Below are 21,227 nucleotides of genomic sequence, written 5' to 3' on the forward strand. Positions count from 1 at the left end.
TATAGGTACTCATGCAGGCTTGTCATTGAATAAACAAATGAAACAAGAGGGCAAAGACGGCTCTAGTTCGCTCACCTGAGAGGAGTCAGTTCATTCAATCTTTACCAAACATCAAACTTGACCTAGATATTGTCCAGACAAACATCCTGGTCAAGTTTCATCATTATTGATTTTGTATAATATAATGAAAATTTGTACAATCTAACTGCAATAATTATGGCATTAATTATGTGATTTTGCTCATTATCAAACTTGACTGAGATCTTTCAGTTACTTTGATAAAGAATGCTTGAGAATGTGAATGCTAGAGTGTTTACAATCCAAATGTCTACGGGTGGCAGGGCCCTCATTTGGCCGTTTTTGGGGCCAAAATTCGTCCCCATTCCCCCCTTAAAATAGTATACTTTTTCCCCGTATTTCAGCTAAAAATTCCCCCTCCCAATTTTTTAAATATTTATTTTTAACTTTTATACCTATGTTGCCAGCTGGTATCGTGCTATTAACCTTTGAATAAATGTATACCTATGTAAATTACATTAATATATAGCAATTTTAAGTGTTGTATGGTTGATGAAAAGATCTCCAAAATTCCCCTTTTCGTCCAAAACGATGCGAAAATTCCCCCTCTAAGGACCCCGGCCAAAGTCCCCCAAAATGTAGCAAGGGCCCTGGGCGGATGGCGGACAAAGACCAATCCTAAAACCTCACCTGAGCAATCAGGTGAGCTAAAAAGTGTGTTTCACCGATCTGAGCCATTTTCCAACTTGTCCGATAAATCAATAAAACCAATGTATTGACTAAGTTTCACGATGATTAGGCAAAAAATGTGACTTCTATAGTGTTTGATCACAAGGTTTCTCTCTAGTCAAATAAGGAAAACTGCCCCACCCCCCTGGCAGCCATGTTTTTTTACCGATCAGTACCATTTGCGAACTCATCTGAGATATATATAAAACCAATCTTTTCACCAAGTTTCATGATGATTGGGCAACAAATGTTACTTCTAGTGTTCACAAGCTTTTTTTACTATATAAATATAAGAAAACTGCCCCCCCGGCACCCATGCTATTCAACTGACCAGAACTATTTTCGAACTCAACTCTCATATCAAGGAAACAAATGTTCTGACCAAATTTCATGAAAATTGGGCCAAAAATGATGCACCGTGAGATCAATTTCTGATAACGCAGAGACTGACACCACAATTCGCCACTGTGAAATCACCGTGTTCAACTGTGTTTCGCAGTGAGATAGTAATTGTCCACTCTGGGCTGAATCACGGTGATGGGTGGTGGATGGCAGAAATCACGCTAGACGTAGTGTATATACATATAGAGAAAAATGCCCCGCCCACTGGCGGCCATGTTTTTGCATCGATCTAGACCATTTTCGAACTCATCCGAGATATCAATAAAACCAATGTTTTGACCAACGTTCATGATGATTGGGCAAAAATTGTGACTTCTAGAGTGTTTACAAGGTTTCTCTGTAGCCAAATAAGGAAAACTGCCCCGCCCACTGGCGGCCATTTTTTTCAACGGACCGGAACCACTTTTAAACTCAACCAACATATCATTAAGAGAAACGCATTGACAAAGTTACATGAAGATTGGGCATGAAATGTGACTTCTACAGTGTTTACAAGTTTTTTCTTTTTTGACCTAGTGACCTAGTTTTTGACCCGGCACGACCCAGTTTCAAACTCGACCGAGATTTGATTGGGACAAAGCTTCTGACCAAGTTTCATGAAGATCGGACAATAAATGTGGCCTCTAGAGTGTTTACGAACAAATGTGAACGGACGGACAGACGACGGACAAAGACCGGTCACAAAAGCAATCAGGTGAGCTAAAAAGCATACAAATCTGAGTAATGTCCACTGTTCTAAGCACTTTTGCCCCCTTGTGATCATTCGTTAAGAACCTTACAGTCAAGGTAAAAAACTTATGTTGTTTTGGGCAAAAAATCTTTTTTTCTGAGCCATAAAGCAGTAATTATATTTTAGGATAAAAAATGTGTTTCCACTCAAAATAATATGTCCCATGACAAACAGAAAGAGAAAACAAGAGCACAGCATAACGGGTGCCACGCTCGGCTGCGAAAGCTTGTCAATTTTTTTTTATTTTTTTTTAGGTCACAGTGTTACCTTGACCTTTGACCAAGTGACCCAAAATGGGTGTGGCGTGTTGAACTCATCAAGGTGCATCTACATATGAAGTTTCAAAGTTGTAGATGGAAGCACTTTGATTTTAGAGCCAATGCAAGGTTTTAGCACGACGCCGGCGGACGTCGGAAGGCTGATGGCGGACGACGAGCAGGCTATGACAATACCTCGGGTTTTCTCCGAAAACAGCCTCGCTTAAAATAAAAAATAATGAGAATCCATCATTAGGCCTTTTCAGCTGTATCTAGGGGTCCATTGAACTGACCGATTGCAAAAGAGAAATGGCAAAAAAATATCGCAATTTGAAAAACGAACCTCCAATTTGATTTTTGATTTCTTTTTTAAAAAGATGTGTCTAATGATTATTTTATCTTACTTTTATTTCAATTACATCTAAAAAAGTATTATAATCTGCATTATTATAAAGAGTATTAATTAATTAGTTTTTTCCCAAATCAGAGGACTTTTCGCAAAAACAAATTACCAATTGCATTTTTCCCTAATGGCAAGAAAAAGGCCTGATTGTGGTTTTATTTAAAGGCTCTATAAAGGTCACAAATCCAATTATTATGCAGGGGTCTAGCTAGGCTCAAAATTTATGGAGAAGTCACTTCTCCCCGAAGCCAAAATAGGGAGAATTGGTAACATATTTGGGAGAAATGGTACATTTTGGTCATAGATATTAGTTTTACGTATATTTTGCAGCAACTTAGTGGTTTCTGTTCAGCTTTCAATCAACTCTTCACTTGTTTTATACAATAAGACATTTTATGTGTATAAAACCAACATTTTCCTTATTTCTCATTGATTGTTGATTATAATTGTACTTTAAATTACTTTTTTTCCTGAACAGGTGTATCAAAGAAACTTCAATTGTAACAAGCCAGTAATGTTCAGAATCTTTTTACTCCCTTGTTAATTTTGAGCAATTCAACATTAAATCAAATTCATATTTTGTTACAAATATTTGTTTTAAATTAAAAATTCATTTAAAATCTCATTTTACAGCAGAGATTCCGAATCTGACCTGTAAATTAGCCCCATATTTATTGCCAGTGCTAGTTTACATCTTCCCATTTGATCATTCCTTAGTATTGTTTTAATGGGCTATTTAACATAGCTATATCATAGTTATTGGTAGCCAGCAGAAGGCAATTAATCAAGGCATCATCTATTAACAATTTCAAGAAGTGTAATAGCTCCAGGCTGTTCTTTTGAATGTTCAACTTAGCATGACCTGTACATGGGGCACTAATGGCTGAGAATCCTCCTGTGTCCAATTCTCCACATCAAATTGATTTTAATCGGTCAATGTCTTGCACAAAGTAAATCATTAAAAGGAGGAGAAGTCACTTCGCCTTCATGAAATTAATGTGCGAAGTGAAGATTAATTTGGCGAAGGAATCGCCAATTTCGCCCACTCGCGAGACCCCTGATTATGCATATCAACTGGTCTAATTTTTACCGGATTTCAGTTACTCTTGCATAAAAACTGCTAATAACACAGCTTAGGTACAACGTTTTCAAGAATTATGGAAGAAAAACCTGTTTCATAATTGGAAGAAATGTTTACATTTTTGCAACTAACGTGATGTGTAGCCTTAGAGCGTTGACATATGCTAAAAATAGCCAAAAGAAAATTCAATTTTAATTCTATTTTAACAACTTTTTACCAGCAGAAAGTCACTTATTAGATCACTACAAACGTTTTAACCATTTAGAAAAGACCTACTTTGTGAGTGATACCCGAAAACGTTAAAAGTCATCGTTATATTTTTGGTGACCTGAGTCACTTTCATTCTCTTTCGCGAGTAAACAGCAATGTAAATAAACTGATTGTTTGTAAACACAATTGTCTTGGAGGACACTTTATTTTTAGCTCAAAACAAGTTGTATTGCTCATTTTTTTACTATTATGTCCAATAGCATATATATATATTTTTTGATAACCTTTATAAATAAAATATGAAAAAAAATATTTAAAAATGTGTAAATAATTACGTATCTTCACCTTTATAGAGCCTTTAACTCTAACATGATTTTGAGAGATGAATGTTAAATAGGCACTGCTTACCTTTCTCTTATTAAATTCTATATACACATGCATGTATTAAACATTAACTAGTGTCCACAATATTTCACTACAGCCCTAAAAGGAAGTTTTTCAACAGACCCCAACCATTTTCTACCTTAGCAGAGTTATCATTAAAACAAGTAACCAGTGTGGGGCAACATTTGACCCCATGGGCACAATTTGAACAAAATTGTTAGACACCGTAGAAGACCATCATACAATGTCATATGCAAAAACAAACCTTTGGGTCAAGTGCTATCAGAGGGTATTCTTAAGATTCCACAATATACATTTATTTTAAGGAAAACAATTTACGCTAACACTAACAGCAAGGCCAATATTAACCCCAGGGGCATGATTTCAAAAACTTGGATGCAAACCACCATACCATGTTACATAACCAGTGCTTTGGTTATGAAGCCTTTGGCTTTCTATGCAATCGAGCTAAAATAAATAGGTATAAAACCGGTATAAAAACTAAACTATTAGTCGCGAAAATAGGTTAAAGTCAATGGAATCAAAAATACAACGACATTTATTATTAAATGTGTGTAGGAAGGAAACACAACTTAACAAGTGTTTGGTTCTTAACAGCATATATTAATTAAGGATTCAATATAACAGTACTATTTACCAAAATAATACGATGGGTACTATTTGGGGGTTTCCAACAATGTAAACGGTTACACTTCACCTTCTAATAACAAGGTTAAAGTATACTATATGCGAAACTGTGGCAAATTCTTGTGTGGTAAACCGTTGTTTTTTTGTAAAAATAACCTAAGTTTAAGAATAAATACCGTAAAGCGAAGAAGTAACAACAAGTTAATGTTGTGCAAAAAAGTCACGAGTGAAAATTAAGTTGTAAAGGTAGAAACTATAAAATTCAGTTTTGGGTTTGCGGGAAGGGGGGATTTCCCTTTTATCATTTATCAGGGTAGCTGTCTTACCCAGAATGATGAACTTTGTTAACATCAAATGAAATACTGAGCCATAATAAATAAAAATAACTTAAAAATTTCTTAAAAATAACGTACATTTAGAAAATAAAAGGCGAGGTATAAAACCCGGAACTATCCGGAAATCTTTATGGTAAAACCCGGATCCGATATAAATGGTTATAACTTCATTATTATTCGTCCGATATTAATTATAATGGTACCGTTGTAAAGAAGATCCTCTACAGATTCTAACCATATCAAAATATTTTATGGCAGGGTCGTAGTCGGCCTGTAAATCGCGGACAAAGTCGGCCTGTTTTAACGTTTTTTTTTACACACGCAAATGCCGAAAAGAAAACCCGGATCCGATATAAATGGTTATAACTTCATTATTATTCGTCCGATATTAATTATAATGGTACCGTTGTAAAGAAGATCCTCTACAGATTCTAACCATATCAAAATATTTTATGGCAGGGTCGTAGTCGGCCTGTAAATCGCGGACAAAGTCGGCCTGTTTTAACGTTTTTTTTTACACACGCAAATGCCGAAAAGAAAACCCGGATCCGATATAAATGGTTATAACTTCATTATTATTCGTCCGATATTAATTATAATGGTACCGTTGTAAAGAAGATCCTCTACAGATTCTAACCATATCAAAATATTTTATGGCAGGGTCGTAGTCGGCCTGTAAATCGCGGACAAAGTCGGCCTGTTTTAACGTTTTTTTTTACACACGCAAATGCCGAAAAGAAAACCCGGAACCGATATAAATGGTTATAACTTCATTATTATTCGTCCGATATTAATTATAATGGTACCGTTGTAAAGAAGATCCTCTACAAATTCTAACCATATCAAAATATTTTATGGCAGGGTCGTAGTCGGCCTGTAAATCGCGGACAAAGTCGGCCTGTTTTAACGTTTTTTTTTACACACGCAAATGCCGAGAAGAAAACCCGGAACCGATATAAATGGTTATGACTTCATTATTATTCGTCCGATATTAATTATAATGGTACCGTTGTAAAGAAGATCCTCTACAGATTCTAACCATATCAAAATATTGTATGGCAGGGTCGTAGTCGGCCTGTAAATCGCGGACAAAGTCGGCCTGTTTTAACGGTTTTTTTTACACACGCAAATGCCGAGAAGAAAACCCGGAACCGATATAAATGGTTATAAATGCATTATTATTCGTCCGATATTAATTATAATGGTACCGTTGTAAAGAAGATCCTCTACAGATTCTAACCATATCAAAATATTGTATGGCAGGGTCGTAGTCGGCCTGTAAATCGCGGACAAAGTCGGCCTGTTTTAACGGTTTTTTTACACACGCAAATGCCGTAAAGAAAACCCGGAACCGATATAAATGGTTATAAATGCATTATTATTCGTCCGATATTAATTATAATGGTACCGTTGTAAAGAAGATCCTCTACATTTTCTAACCATATGAAAATATTTTATGGCAGGATCGTAGTCGGCCTGTAAATCGCGGACAAAGTCGGCCTGTTTTAACGGTTTTTTTTTTACACACGCTAATGCCGTAAAGAAAACCAGGAACCGATATAAATGGTTATAAATGCATTATTATTCGTTCGATATTAATTGTAATGGTACCGTTGTAAAGAAGATCCTCTACAGTTTCTAATAATGTTAAAATATTTTATGGCAGGGACAGTGTTAACCTGTAAATCGCTGTGCGGTAAAAGTTGACCGAAAAATACCGTGTTTTTTTTAACACAGAACAATGTCTTGAGGAAAACACGGAAAAGCTAAAAGGGGTTATAAAAGCATCCTTTTCCCAACCGACCATACATTTTTGGTACCGTTGTTACGGTATTGTTCCACTGTTTCTAAATATGTAAAAAATATTGTGAGAAAGCATAATATGAAATAAGGCGAAGCATCAAAGCGAAAATGGTTATAAATGCATTATTATTCGTCCGATATTAATTATAATGGTACCGTTGTAAAGAAGATACTCCACAGTTATTAACCATGTCAAAATAATTTATGGCAGGGTCAGAGTCCGCCTGTAAATCCCGGTCAAAGTCAGCCTGTTTTAACGGTTTTTTTTACACACGGAAATGCCTTAAGGAAAACCCGGAGAAGGTAAACGGGGTTATAAAACAGTATTATTGACTCGATATTAATTATAATGGTATTGTAGTACAGGAGAACCTCCACAGTTTCTAACCATCTAAAAATATTTTAAGGCAGGTTCAGATTCAGCCTGTAAATCGCGGTCAAAGTCGGCCTATTTTAACGTTTTGTACACGCGCAAATGCCTATAGGACTACCCGGAAAAGGTGATAAAATCATCACTTTCCCAACCGACCATACATTATTTGATACCATTGTAATGTAAACAATGGACCTATTCCTACGGCCGTGTTAATACCAATATGAAAAGATGCCATATCAATCCACAACCCCTGGGTAGGTAGATGGGCACCTTAGACCACTAAGTCACGGTAACTATGTCTGTTACTGCTACTTTTGACATTGATATTACCAGTTAAATGTCAATTTCGTGACATGGTTCATGCAATACCCTGAAATTTTCCGGGGACACAGTAACAACAACTGCCAATTAAGGATACAATGGTCGCGATCACAGGTTAGTGCCACCCTTGTATATCTGCTCTTGGCATGTTGTTCTTACTTACTGTCAATCGAAGATTTGGGTCTTGGGTAGATATACAGCTTGTTGTCAAACCGTTCCGATCCGAATACTTAAATAAGAAGTTTTTTGTTAAGAAAAAAATCATAACTGCAATACAAGTCTAGCTTTGATCACGATATAAATCATATAAACATTTTATGAATCGGTGTTGATATAAAGTGTGTTAATTGACCTTGTGCTCGAATTGTTGTGTTTGATTTTATTTACTTACAATGCCTTTAGTAGTGGGACATAGCCAGACAAAGTACTTGTCTGATTATTTGTGTAAGGGATCGTACACAGTGTTCTCGTATTCTGGATATAAAACGCTCCAGTTTATGTACGAGAGGGACGTTTTTGAAGTTGCGCCTTTCTTTTCGGTAAGTACCGTGCACAGTACATATATATATATATATATATATTATGATATGATTATATATTGTATATATGGGTAGATTGCTCACTATGTATTGTTCACGATGTCTATACATAGTTATTTACGGGTGCATACAATCACCGCAAAGTACAGAAAAGCATCGAATAGCACCGAAAAGCACCGAAAATACACTCAATTTCTCGCTATATATATGCAATATATCGTTTCTAGTGTGTGTTAACGGGTTTAATTAGTTAATTAATGGTTATATGATTGTATGTCTATACTACAAAATTGGATAAATATCGGCAATATACCGACCGAAATGCTTTTCCTGTGAAGACCGAAAAGCACTCAATTTCTCGCTATATATATATATATATAGAGTTCCTATAAACGGATTTAAATTAAATAAAAGTTAAGAAAAACATGTGTGGAAAAATACCAAATAAGCCAGATACTTCATTCTGATTTCGTCAATACTGTACAGATCTTAAATTTACGGATCATTGTAATTTCCTGCAACGATATCTATTCATACGACACACGAACACTAACACGGATCTTAATTAAGCAGACAAATGCTTCTGCTATTCACAAATTCACACGAGCCGCACTTTTATAAAGGATAATAACTGAATATACACTTATTGACAGAGATCAACGCAAATGTATATTATGTAACCTAAATGACATCGAGGATGAATTTCACTTTGTTCTTAAATGTCCTTATTATAATGATGTTAGGAATGCATTAATTCCGAAATATTATAGAATCCGACCGAATATGTTCATGTTTATTAAACTACTTAATAGCACAAACAAAACTGTATTAAGAAAGCTAGCCATGTATTGTTTAACATGCTTTAAAATAAGAGAAAATGTCATATATATGTAGTGTTAAATAGAAGTACATTTTTCACAAAAAAAAATAAGGTCAGAAATATGTAACTGTATCTATATTTTTGTAAACCTATATGCATAACATTGTGTGACCACTGTGTATTAAACCCATCCATGTACCATTCTCACGAAATATGTTCACGAAATATATTTCGTGTTTATTTAGATTATTTATTCTTTAAAATTATGTGTGTTTTTGGGTGTACTTCAACGCATGCTGTTATTTATATGTATGTTAATAACGATGAGCTTCACATGCTTAAGTCAAAAATAAACTATTCTGTTATATTTGCAAAGGCAGCAGCATCATACTAAAACAATCCCAGAAAAATAATGAATATCAACCGACATGACCGACAGAAATGATTCGATGCACGATGTGAATCAAAATTTAGTTTAAGTAATACGACACAAAGAAACTTTTTTAGTTTACGGATCATTTCGGCTTAGAGGACTAAGACAGTCATGTAAAATATCAAATAAAATATATAGTTATAATCAACTGGTAGCAAGTTATAAATATATCGGCAATGTACCAACCGAAAAGCACTTCATGCTGTTTATCATCTTATACGTAAATTGATGTAAATGTTTTAAGTTTTTCTAATTGACGTGAAACTCTTAAATAGAAATTGCAGCATGAATTTTAGTTCATGTGCTTTGTATTAATAATAGCGATTTTAATGGTTCCATTAAAACCATTTATTGCGCGAGCATCGAGACACTTTTGAGTTATTGATGTTAGCACAATGCAAGGTGACACAATATTATCAGTTTTTAATTATGTGTAATTTCATTCGCACCTCTCGCTTAACTCAACGTTCAAAGGCACGCGCACTTTCACACTTTATTAGCGCCGTCTTTAATCTGTTCTATCTCTTTTTACAGAACAGATTGATGTGAACTTAATGAACACAATTATTTTAACTAATGCAAGTTTAGCTAGAATTAATATATGACTTCTTGCTATACAATCATTATCATTCGAAAATGGATCTTATTTAATTGTGGTTCCTTCTTTGAACTTATGCTGTCCGCCAACATATAGAAAAGGTAGTGTCAGTAATAAATGTATTGCTTTAGATTCACATGTTTGTTTTTTTTAAGATATGTAAGATGCAAATGTGTCTAACTTATATTGTTTTCTGGTCTTTAAGCTATCTGATATATGTGACTACGTGCTATTTTGTTGGAGAAATGAAAGATTCAAATGTGTCTTATTTATATTTTATCCATGTATCGTGTGTATTCAGTGTCATGCGAAAATATATCTTATTTCTTAATTTCCACCTTCACACTTTATTAGCGCCGCCTTTAATTAGTTCATTAAATTAATTAATTTAATATAATGTGCAACGGTGAGGTGGATCAATGCTCGTTGTTAATTTAAATACACACCACTTCAGCAATAAATGAAATCAGTTATTTTGGCTGTAAATCCATTTTTTTCCGTACAGTAGCCATGTTCCTGTGTATTGAGCTGATAAGATCACCACAGCAAGTTGCTAATACACAGTGTAGACTTAAACGAAATTGGTTATTTTGACTGTAAATCCAATTTTTCCAGTACAGTAGCCATTATGACCATGTTCCTGTGTATTGAGCTGATACGATACCCACAGCAGGTTGCTTATACACAGTGTAGACTTCCCCTGTTTTATTATAGTATTTGTTATTTACCTGCTTGGAATAAATGACGTGTATTCATTCGGGTCTGATGGCGTTTTGTTAAAGGTCATTTAATGCAGCAAAGCTGGTTTTCTGACTTAATTTTTTAATCATTTCAATGTAAAAAAGAAATAATGAAACAATGAATGTGTAATTTAATTCTCAACTCTCGCTTAACTCAACGTTCAATGGGACGCGCATAGTTCTTTTTATAAATTATGTACAAATATAATATGCTGTACATTGTTGTTTATTTACTCAAGAAGTACCAGAAAGAAGCATTGTTATGTATAAAGCGCTTTACTTTTTCAAAATTCTACATTAAATAAAGAAATATCGTATTTTTTGGTTAAGTGTACGTGCTTGATATATATTCATAAAATAGCAGTTTTTTTTTAAACATTCGGTCTTTAACCTTTAATTTGATGCAAATGAAAAGAAGAACTGCCTTTTTTATTTTTATACTTAAATCAACATTTAACGAAGTCATTATTGACTAAATAAATATGTACATTTTTTCACTCCATTAAAATCGGCCCTTATAGTTTACTTTCATGTATATATAGAATAATTGAGTGCTTTTCGGTGATTCTATGCTGGCGCGATAGTGCTTTTCGGTTGCAAATAAAAATACTTTTGTGCGTGATCTTTACACTTAAATCAATATTTAACGAAGTGATTAATTACTTAATTAATACGTACATGTTTTCAATCCATTATAAACGGCACTTATGGCTTACTTTCATGAAAATATGAAGAAATTGAGTGCTTTTCGGTGATTCTGTGCTGTCGCGGGAGTGCTTTTCGGTCGTCACATGAAGTGCTTTTCGGTCGGTATATTGCCGATATTTATCCAATATGGGGCATTAATACATCATAATAAACACAAGGTAGTATAGATATGCATGAAATATAACCATTTTTATCTAATTTAGTCCATTAACACACAATAGAAACGCATTTTTGCATATATATTGCGAGAAATCGAGTGCTTTTCGGTCTTCACATGAAGTGCTTTTCGGTCGGTATATTGCCGATATTTATCCAATTTTGGGCATTAATACATCATAATAAACACAAGGTAGTATAAATATGCATGAAATATAACCATTTATAACTAATTTAGTCCGTTTACACACAATAGAAACGCAAGTTTTCATATATATAGCGAGAAATTGAGTGCTTTTCGGTCGTCACATGAAGTGCTTTTCGGGCGGTATATTGCCGATATTTATCCAATTTTGGGCATTAATACATCATAATAAACAAAAGGTAGTATAAGTATGCATAAAATATAACCATTTATAACTCATTTAATCCGTTACTCACACAATAGAAACGCAATTTTTCATTTATATACAAGAAATTGATTGCTTTTCGGTCTTGACATGAATTGCTATTCGGTCGGTATATTGCCGATATTAATCCAATTTTGGGCAAAATGTAGTATAGACATACATTCATATAACCATTAATAACTAATTAAACCCGTTAACACACGCTAGAAACGATATATTGCATATATAGAGAGAGAAATTGAGTGCCTTTCGGTGCTTTTCGGTGATTGTATGGACCGACTTAAATACCAATAGAGCGTGACACAAACACAGCACAATTGTTTATTTCGGCAAACATTTTGATATTATTTGCTTTTAAACATAGCTTTTAATGACTATTGATAGATGAATAATGTTATACTATTATTTGTAATTTCAAAACATGTTAATTGGTGATTTTATTCACGTTCTATAAATACATCAGTTATTCTTATTAACCTGATGCCTGTTGTCTGCTACTGTTACAATACGACGCTTAAAAATGTGGATTGCATAAAGTTAAAGGTCACATTCCGTGTGCACTATATTACTTGTAATAATGCATTATAAATATGTCAAGCATGTTCACTTTAACAAATACGATACTTCTTTATGTAATGTAGAATTTTGCAAAGGTAAAGCGCTATATATATGACAATGTTTTATTTTTTCTTGTTGATTAAAAACAAAAACAAAATATAACAATACATATCATATGTGTACATACTTTTTTAAACCAATATAATGAATCACGTGATGTTTTTATAATTTTGTTAAGCGTGCGTGATATTGAACGTAGATTTAAGCGAGTTATGCGATTTAAAAACTGATACCACTCAGCTTGATTTACAATTCATGTTCCAACGCGCCAATGTATTTAATTAAATGGTTTCATGAAATTGTGTTTAAAAGCATAACGATTGAAAGTCAGTAAGAAACACAGTTTTGCACATAAAATGATCGCCAACAGACCCGAATTAATACACTTCATAAATGCCAATCAGATAAAAAACAATTCCAATAATACAACAGGGGAAGTCTACACTGTGTATTAGCCACCTGCTGTGGTTATCCCTATTTATCAGCTCTATCTCAGGCACCTGGCTACTGTTATGAACAAATTGGATTTACTGAAAATAACTGATGTCATTTATTGCCAAATTGTTATGTACATATAAAATAAACAACGAGAGTGGACCCACATCATTGTTGCACATTAGTATAAACTTCACTGTAATCTAGGCGCCCCGTAATCTGTTCTTAAAATAGACATAGCCTTAATAAAGACGGCGCTAATTAAGTTGGATATTAAAGAAGCTACATTAAGCGCACTGAAAAAGATGAATTGGACACATTTGCATCTTTCATTTATTACAAAGCATGTGAATATGTACAATACTTTTATTACTGACACATTATTCTTAAAGTCGACGGACAACATAAGAGGGAACCACAATTAAATAAGATCCATTTTCGCAGGATAGTGGTTTTTTTAGAAAATATTCACATATTATTTTTAGCTTGCATTAGTTACAATAATAAGTTCGCGTGCCATTGAACGTTGAGTTAAGCGAACGGTGCGAATTAAAATCTGAAACTATTATGTCATCTGTACTAACAGCATTAACTCAATGGTGTCAAATCCTCTATAGTCAATTAAAGGGGCATTTTCATTTTTTGAAGTAGTTAAAAACCAACTTGTAGTGAGTGATATTTTGATGCAACCAATTGAAACTTTTGACTTTAAATGACGAAAAATCGGATATGGGTGCATTGTGTGTGCTATGTATAAAACATGACAGTCACTACAAAATCGTATATATAATATACTCTGTAAGAGACGTTACATATTATGACATTTCAAATTTAAACCACAAAATTGACAATTATCCAAAGATATATCATTCATTTTAGTGAAGGAATGATATATTATAATAACCATGAAAAGTATTTCCGTTTGACTATGCCTTTAACGAAATAATTTTTCATAATAATATATATAAAATAAACGAGAGTAATGATACCTTCCTTTCATGTATAGTGTACATGTAAGACAAACAGATTCTTTAAATTCATCGCTGTCATTACATCAGTCTATTAGCATCTCATTCGCAATGAAATAATTTGCATTTCACGTGTGCAGAAAATGATTCATATTTTGGTAATAGGAATTGTACTTCTCTTTAGCGTATCTTACAAAAGTATAAGCACGCATTGCAGAAAGCACTTTTTAGAACAAAAAAATCAACGAAAGACTGACTTGCCTTTCGCTAGTAGTAAAATCGTTTTAAACGTCTTATGTAAACAAGACCACAAGCTGAAATAACTGCACAAAAATATGAGATTGTAAACGTATATTGCATTTAACACCAGAGAGAGAGAGAGAGAGACTTGAACGCTCCAAGGCTGCGGGTAAAAACTTGTACGAATTGGTCCAAAATCAACGAATTAGTATGCATTCATAGTGCAATGTTCTCGTTTAAAGTAAAATTCACTAACAAACTCAAATTCGTATATTCGAGCTCTCATCATGATTTTGATTTCAGTCTTCATGAAACGAGTCTTAATTTATACAGATTTTTTGTTATTGTACGAATGAGTAAGTGCTAATTATTAGATCTAGTTGATTAAGTGCACACTAATTTTGAAACATGAAATAATAATGTAAATAGCATTCATTTCTGTGAACTCAGGTTTATTCGCGAATATTAGTATGTTCAGTAGTCAGGCTAGAGACCGACCGGAATGAAAATAATGAGCTATGTAACAGAACTTGTTTTCATTGTACAGATAAGATCGAGGATGAAATACATGTACTCGTTCACTGTCCGTTGTATGTTGATGTTCAGGAGGGTTGACATAATTTATAACTGATATAGTCTTTAATTGTAAGCTATGTAAATATTGTCGTTGTTTTTAGGGTCTGTTAGTTATAAATCAAGCGTGGGTAACCATTGCTAATGAGTTAATTTCCGACCTGGTCATAATATACTTGATTTCTTAAACCATTTTATATTATGCGCGTTAGTGCATCTTATCGCAGTGTCATTGTTTTACGTAAATATATTTATATATCTATCAACGGTTACTAGATTTACCGAAAGCGCGGGTACAAATTAATGCTCGTGTAAACACGTTCATAAAAACATAAATTGCATCAAGATTATGACTTTGTTGAAATTATGATCTGTTTACGTCGTATTTGCTCAATCAGCATTTAGTAGTATAAGTCTTATAATCTAAGTAATTTACGTCATCAACAATGCCACCAAAACCGTTTATGCGATTCTAATTAAGAGCGCAGTATTTAGCAGATTTGAATAGAAACCAACACTCGTTAAGTCATGTAACGCGCTAAAGAAAGTATATAATGGCCATTGAAGAAACATGCCTAATTTGTGAAATTTCTGAAGTCGCGAATTCTTCAGAATTGTGAAAATGAGTCGCGAACTTGCAATATTTGCGAAAACACGTGAGTTTTCCAAATTGTGATTTTTTAAAGATTAAATGTAGTAAATAGTTAGTATTCAATAATTTCATTTTTTTTACACTTCATTTATTCGGAAATTTAAACATCGCATGCCATTAAACTGAAATAATGACCCTATGATTATATCTTCAATATACTTAGTATAAGAATAATTTTTGTGTGAACGCATCTCCTTGCAATTTCAATTGATTTTCTTTCAACTCATGGACATTATTCAGGGCGACATGCAGTTGTGCGTAATTGCGGAAAGTTATGTACTGTCTATTATGTAGAAAGTTATGGCCATTGGAATATCTGATTCTATTAACCCCAATTGTTCCTGAATCTGAATACCTAATTCCCCCATACAAAGGTTAATATTTATGTGTAAATTGTTATTCATGATAACAATTCACTGTCTCAGTAAAACGGCTATTACCGTCAAACACAGTATTTATATAGTATTCCGTATCTGAAAAAGTGTTCATTTCATAAAGCATGTATGTTTCCTTGGTTAAGAAAAAAAAATATTCATATGTTGAATAAGGTTGAGCATTTTGATCGAGGCAATGTAAATACAAACACGCTTGTATGTGTTAGTGTTATTCTATTATATCATTAAAACACCCTTGTAAATGTTTGGTCATATCTTCTGACCACATCTAGAATATCAGAACCATACTACGGAATTTCAATAACATCTTTTGCAAAAATTGATTGTGTATATTTGTAAGTATTATACTGAATAATACAAATAAATCCGTATCAACTCGCTTTCAACTGTGTTTCTGTTTTTGAAGTTTTTAATATGCATTGTTTATTCGTACACAGTACGGTGTGCCAAACCTGTAATAGTGAGAATTGAGCCATGAATACATTGTATCCTAAATGAATACACAAGATCCTTATCAGTGAATTCATTATATGATTTTCTCCAGAAATGAGATACACAGTAAATTCGCTGCTGCCTAATACACAACTCATAGTGAAACATTTGTAATTGAAAAATAAATGACCGCACACTATAGAATCGTCATTATAATTATCATGTTTCTTGATATTACTTGTTTTATCACAATCGTATATAAAGTAGGGCGAGATTATTAATAGCACTATCCGGATTCCGTACTTTAATAATACTTGTTAGGATTTTCAACTAAATTTTCTGAGTCCCCTAAACCTAAATTTTCATAAAGGACCACACTCGTGTCACTTATATGCAACGTTATGAATGCCCTTCGTAACGGTCATTTGGTCACGCTTGGTCAATATTTGTGCCCGCCTGAGCCCCTCCCCTGTGATGACCCCACCAATTTAAGGTAAAACCTAAGAAACTGGTCGTATGCATGCGCGATAAGAATTTTCATCCTTCTTTGTCCCCATCTCACCTGAATCTTATTTTTCTCAATTTCTCTTGTATGAACGGAACATGAATATATTGTTTTTTCTTCACATCAAATCCCGTTCATTGTACATTAAACCATATTTACAGGTTGTTGTTTTCGTCGTCGGTGCAAATGACATCGGCACAAAGACCCCGGTTCGAGTTTTTGAGGACATCGTGGCACTCTGTGAAGGGGTACACAACGCTACACCAAGCGCGACTATCCTTATATCCGAACTACTCCCAAGGGCACGGAACCGCTTCAATGGCAACGGTTATCGACAAGACTTCCTAGAACACTGGAACTACGATGCTGGCGTTGTCAACAAGCTGCTACGCGAGTTTGCCAGCAAGGTGCCGTGGGTTCGTGTCATTGAACATCCGGAATTCCACACCATGTTCGGTAAACAAACTTACGTTTTACTGTATCTTCTTATACTATGTGAACCCGTAATATCGATCCACACGTTTAACTATCGATAATGCTTTTGGATATTTGAGTTTGATAGTACTATTCTTTCGCCCGCAAGTAACTTCAATTTTCCCTGAATATGTAATATGAAAAGACGCTACAATTGGCTAATGTTTTACGCTCTCTTAAAGTTTGTTAACTATTGGCCTACTTACATCAAGCTTCCGTGCGGCAGAGTTTGAGAGGGTCGCATATAGAACGGGAGGTTATGGGTTCGAAGACCGCCAATATCAGGATGTTTTGACATTCAAAAACTATTTTGCTAACACACATTGGAAAAATATAGATGTTGACATTGGTGATCAATCTTGTGGCACTGTTATTATATATTATGTATTCAACATAACTATGGTGGTATCATGGAATATCGACCTCGACTTAAATGTCCATCATCTTTAATTATGGCGAACAACGCAAATTCGTAACACATGGGTGTTTCGTAAACAATGCGAAATTTTAAATTTTGAAGAAAAACTTAACTGCTATTCTTATTATTGTTTATCTATACATTTCTCTAAAAACAATAGTTGTTCATTTTTTTAACAATCTTAGCTTGGTCTCATTGCAGGAGCCAATGTCTATCTCCTCAGCAGAGATGGTCTGCATCTGACCATAGATGGTACGAACACGGTTGCAAGCAACATAGAAACAGCCGTCACGTCTCTAACGCAACCAACTAGACCGACTTACCCAGGGCTGATACTCAGTCCAGCCGTCCCCGCGCCTACACATACAAACCGACATACGAATATGGACACCCGGCGTTACAGTGATGTTCTATCAGGTCAGGGCGTAACGTCAACATGGTGGGGTGCTGGATGGTGGTAGTAGGGGTGGTGGTGGTTTGGTAGTGGTTGTGGTGTTGTGGTGTTGGAGGTGGTGGTAGTGGTGGTAGGTGGTGGTGGTGGGTGTGGTGTGTAGGGGTGTTGGTGGTGGTGTGGTGGGGTTGGTGGTGGTGTGGTGGTGGGTGGTGTGGGTAGTAGGGAGGGGTGGTAGGGGGGCGGCTTGGTGGGTGTGGTGGTGGTAGTAGGGGTGGTGGTGGTGGTAGTATAGGGTTGGTGGTAGTAGGGGGTGGTAGTGGGTGTGGGTGGTGGTGGTTGGTGGTGGTGGTGGGTGGTGGTGGGGTGGTAGGGTGGTGTGGTGGTAGGGGGGGGGTGGTGTGAGTGGGGTGGGTGGTGGTAGGGTGGGGGGTGGTGGTAGTGGTGGGGGGGGGGGTGTGGGGGTGGGTGGGTGGGGGTGGTGGGGGTGGTGGTGGTGGTGGTGGTGGTGGTTGGTGGTGGGGGCGGTGGTGGTGGTAGGGGGGGTGGTGGTGGGGGTTGATGGGGGTGGTGGGGGTATGGTGGGGGGTGGTGGGGGTGGGTGGTGGTGTGGTGGTAGGGAGGGTGGTGGTAGTGGGGGGGTGGTAGTGTTGGTGGGGGTGGTGGTAGGGGGGGTGGGTGGTGGTGGGGGTAGGGGGGTGTGGGGGTAGGGGTGGTGAGATGGTGGTGGTGGGGGGGTGGTGTGGTGGTAGTAGGGAGGGTGGTGGTGGTGGGGGGGGTGGTGGTGGTGGTGGTGTGGTGGTGGTGGGGTGGGGGGGTGGTGGTGGTAGTGGTGGTGGTGGGGGGGGGGGTGGTGGTGGTGGTGGTGGTGGGGGTGGTGGTGAGGTGGTGGTGGTGTTGGGGGTGGTGGTGGTGTGGTAATAGGGGGGGGAGTAGGGGTGGTAGTGGTGGTGGTGGTGTGGGGGGGTGGTAGGGGGGGGGGTGGGGGTGGGGGTGGTGGTGGTGGGGTGGTGGGGTGGTGGTAGGGGGGGTGTGGTGGTAGGGGTGGTGGTAGGGGTGGGTGGGATGGTGGGGTGGTGGTGAGGGAGGGTGGTGGTGGAGGGGGGGGTGGTGGTGGCGGTGGTGGTGGTAGGGGTGGGGGTGGTGGGTGGTGGTGGTGGGGTGGTGGTGGGGGGGGTGGCGGTGGTGTTGATGGTGGTGGTGGTAATAGGGGTGGTGGTAGTAGGGGTGGTGTTGATGGTGGTAGGGGTGGTGATGGTGGTGGTGTTGGTAATAGGGTGGTGGTAGCAGGGGTGGTATTGGTGGTGGTGTTGGTGGTGGTAGGGGTGGTGGTGGCGGTGGTGGTAGTGTGGTGGTGGTGGTAGTACGGTGGTGGTGGCGGTGGTGGTGGTGGTGGTGGTAGGTGGTGGTGGTGGTGGTAGTGGTGGTGTGGGTTTGGTGGTAGGGGGTGGGCGGTGGTGTTGTTGTTGGTGGGTGTGGTGGTGGTGGTAGTACGGTGTGGTGTTGGGAAGGGGGTCGGGGTGTGAAGAAGGTGGAGCCTGGTGGTAGGGGTGAGGTAGTGTGGGAGTTGATGGTAGGGGTGGTGGTGGTGGTCGGTGGTTGGTAGTAAGGGGTGGTTGTGGGTAGTGTTGGGGGGTGGTGGTAGTAAGGGTGGTTGGGGTGGTGGTGCGTGGGTGGTGGCGGTGATGGTGGTAGGGATGGTGGTGGTGGTAGGTTTAGGGGTGGGTGGTGGTTGGTGGTGGCGTGATGGTGGTTAGTGGTGGCGGTTGATGTTGTTGTTTGGTGGTGGTGGTTGTGGTAGTACGGGTGGTGGTTAGAAGGGGTGGGTGGTAGAAGGGGGTGGTGGTGGGTGGTGTGGTAGTAGTAGGGGTGTTGATGGTGGTGGTGGTGGTAGTACGGGTGGTAGTAGATGGGGTTGTGGTAGAAGGGGTGGTGGTGGTGGTGGTGGTGATGGTGGTGGTGAGACGCGACACGAGCAGCACGCTTCTCCATATACTCATCTCGAACTTGATGAGATAGTCCGATGGATTGAAGATGCTACCAAAGTTCCGCACGGTAGAAAAAGACAGTCCGGTGGGGGCGGTACTGCAGTAGTACATTCAAACCAGAAGGAACCATTGTCTGCACAGATTGTTGACGACATAATGGGTGCTTGTGAGGCTGGGCAAGGTAAGGTATCAACTGACATGCCTTTCAACATAAGTGGTGGGGATATATATGTGGTAGCTTTAGACTCATTAGCAATGAAAAAAGACGTTCGCGTGGACAAATATATGTGGGTAAATAACGGTCGCAGACGCTTTCCAAAGAAAAAACCAACGATGTTTAAGTCATTTTTCAAAATTAAATTAGTCGAAAACCAACATTCACAATCTTTTCAAAAGCATATATACGAACGCTTAGAAAATGGAAAATTTGCAATTATACATTACCTTGGAGACCCCACCATATATACACCACTAGCACATGGGAATTCTAAGAGTAAGGAAACGGTGTTTATAAGAACAAATCCTTCTGTTATTGAACATATCAAGTCACGTGCTGATGATGAAACCGTTAGTGCTAATTTTATAGACAAAGAATTGAAATGCAAAGCTGAGAAAGGTACAGATTTTGGTGTAAAAACAGCAAGAAACGTTCGCCAGGTAAAAAATCATTTATACAAAAGTAGAAGTGAAAAACGTTATAGCAACGACGAAATATATAATCTCTGTGAAATTTCAATAGATTTAGAAAATTTTAACAAACAAATTGACGTCTTTCCATCCCTGGTGTGCATATCGGGGTTGGAAGAAATACTGACAGAATTCAATGAATTACTAATGTTCGACTCCGATACACCCCTAAAAATGTTTTATGACACAACTTATAAAATGGGGCACTTGTTTGTTAGTGTTCTGTCATATCAACATATTTTGTTTGAAGGCAATAAAATAGTGCCCGTAGCATTCATGATGCACGAACGGCGAGACGCAAAATTCCATGAAAGGTTTTTCAGTGTTTTAAAGGAACATATTCCAAATTT

The 21,227-nt window shown here is 37.2% G+C and overlaps 1 protein-coding gene across 1 annotated transcript; it reads left to right on the forward strand.

Annotated features, from left to right (window-relative positions):
* Positions 1-16,275: 16,275 nt before the first annotated feature.
* On the forward strand, positions 16,276-18,272 carry LOC127846147 (uncharacterized). The gene is made up of 2 exons (XM_052377323.1): positions 16,276-17,375; positions 18,013-18,272. The coding sequence occupies exons 1-2, from the start codon at positions 17,018-17,020 to the stop codon at positions 18,270-18,272; spliced, it is 618 nt and encodes a 205-aa protein (XP_052233283.1). The 5' UTR covers positions 16,276-17,017.
* Positions 18,273-21,227: the final 2,955 nt, after the last annotated feature.

The sequence above is a fragment of the Dreissena polymorpha genome, chromosome 9 (genome assembly GCF_020536995.1).
Source record: "Dreissena polymorpha isolate Duluth1 chromosome 9, UMN_Dpol_1.0, whole genome shotgun sequence".
In the NCBI taxonomy this organism is placed as follows: Eukaryota; Metazoa; Mollusca; class Bivalvia; order Myida; family Dreissenidae; genus Dreissena; species Dreissena polymorpha.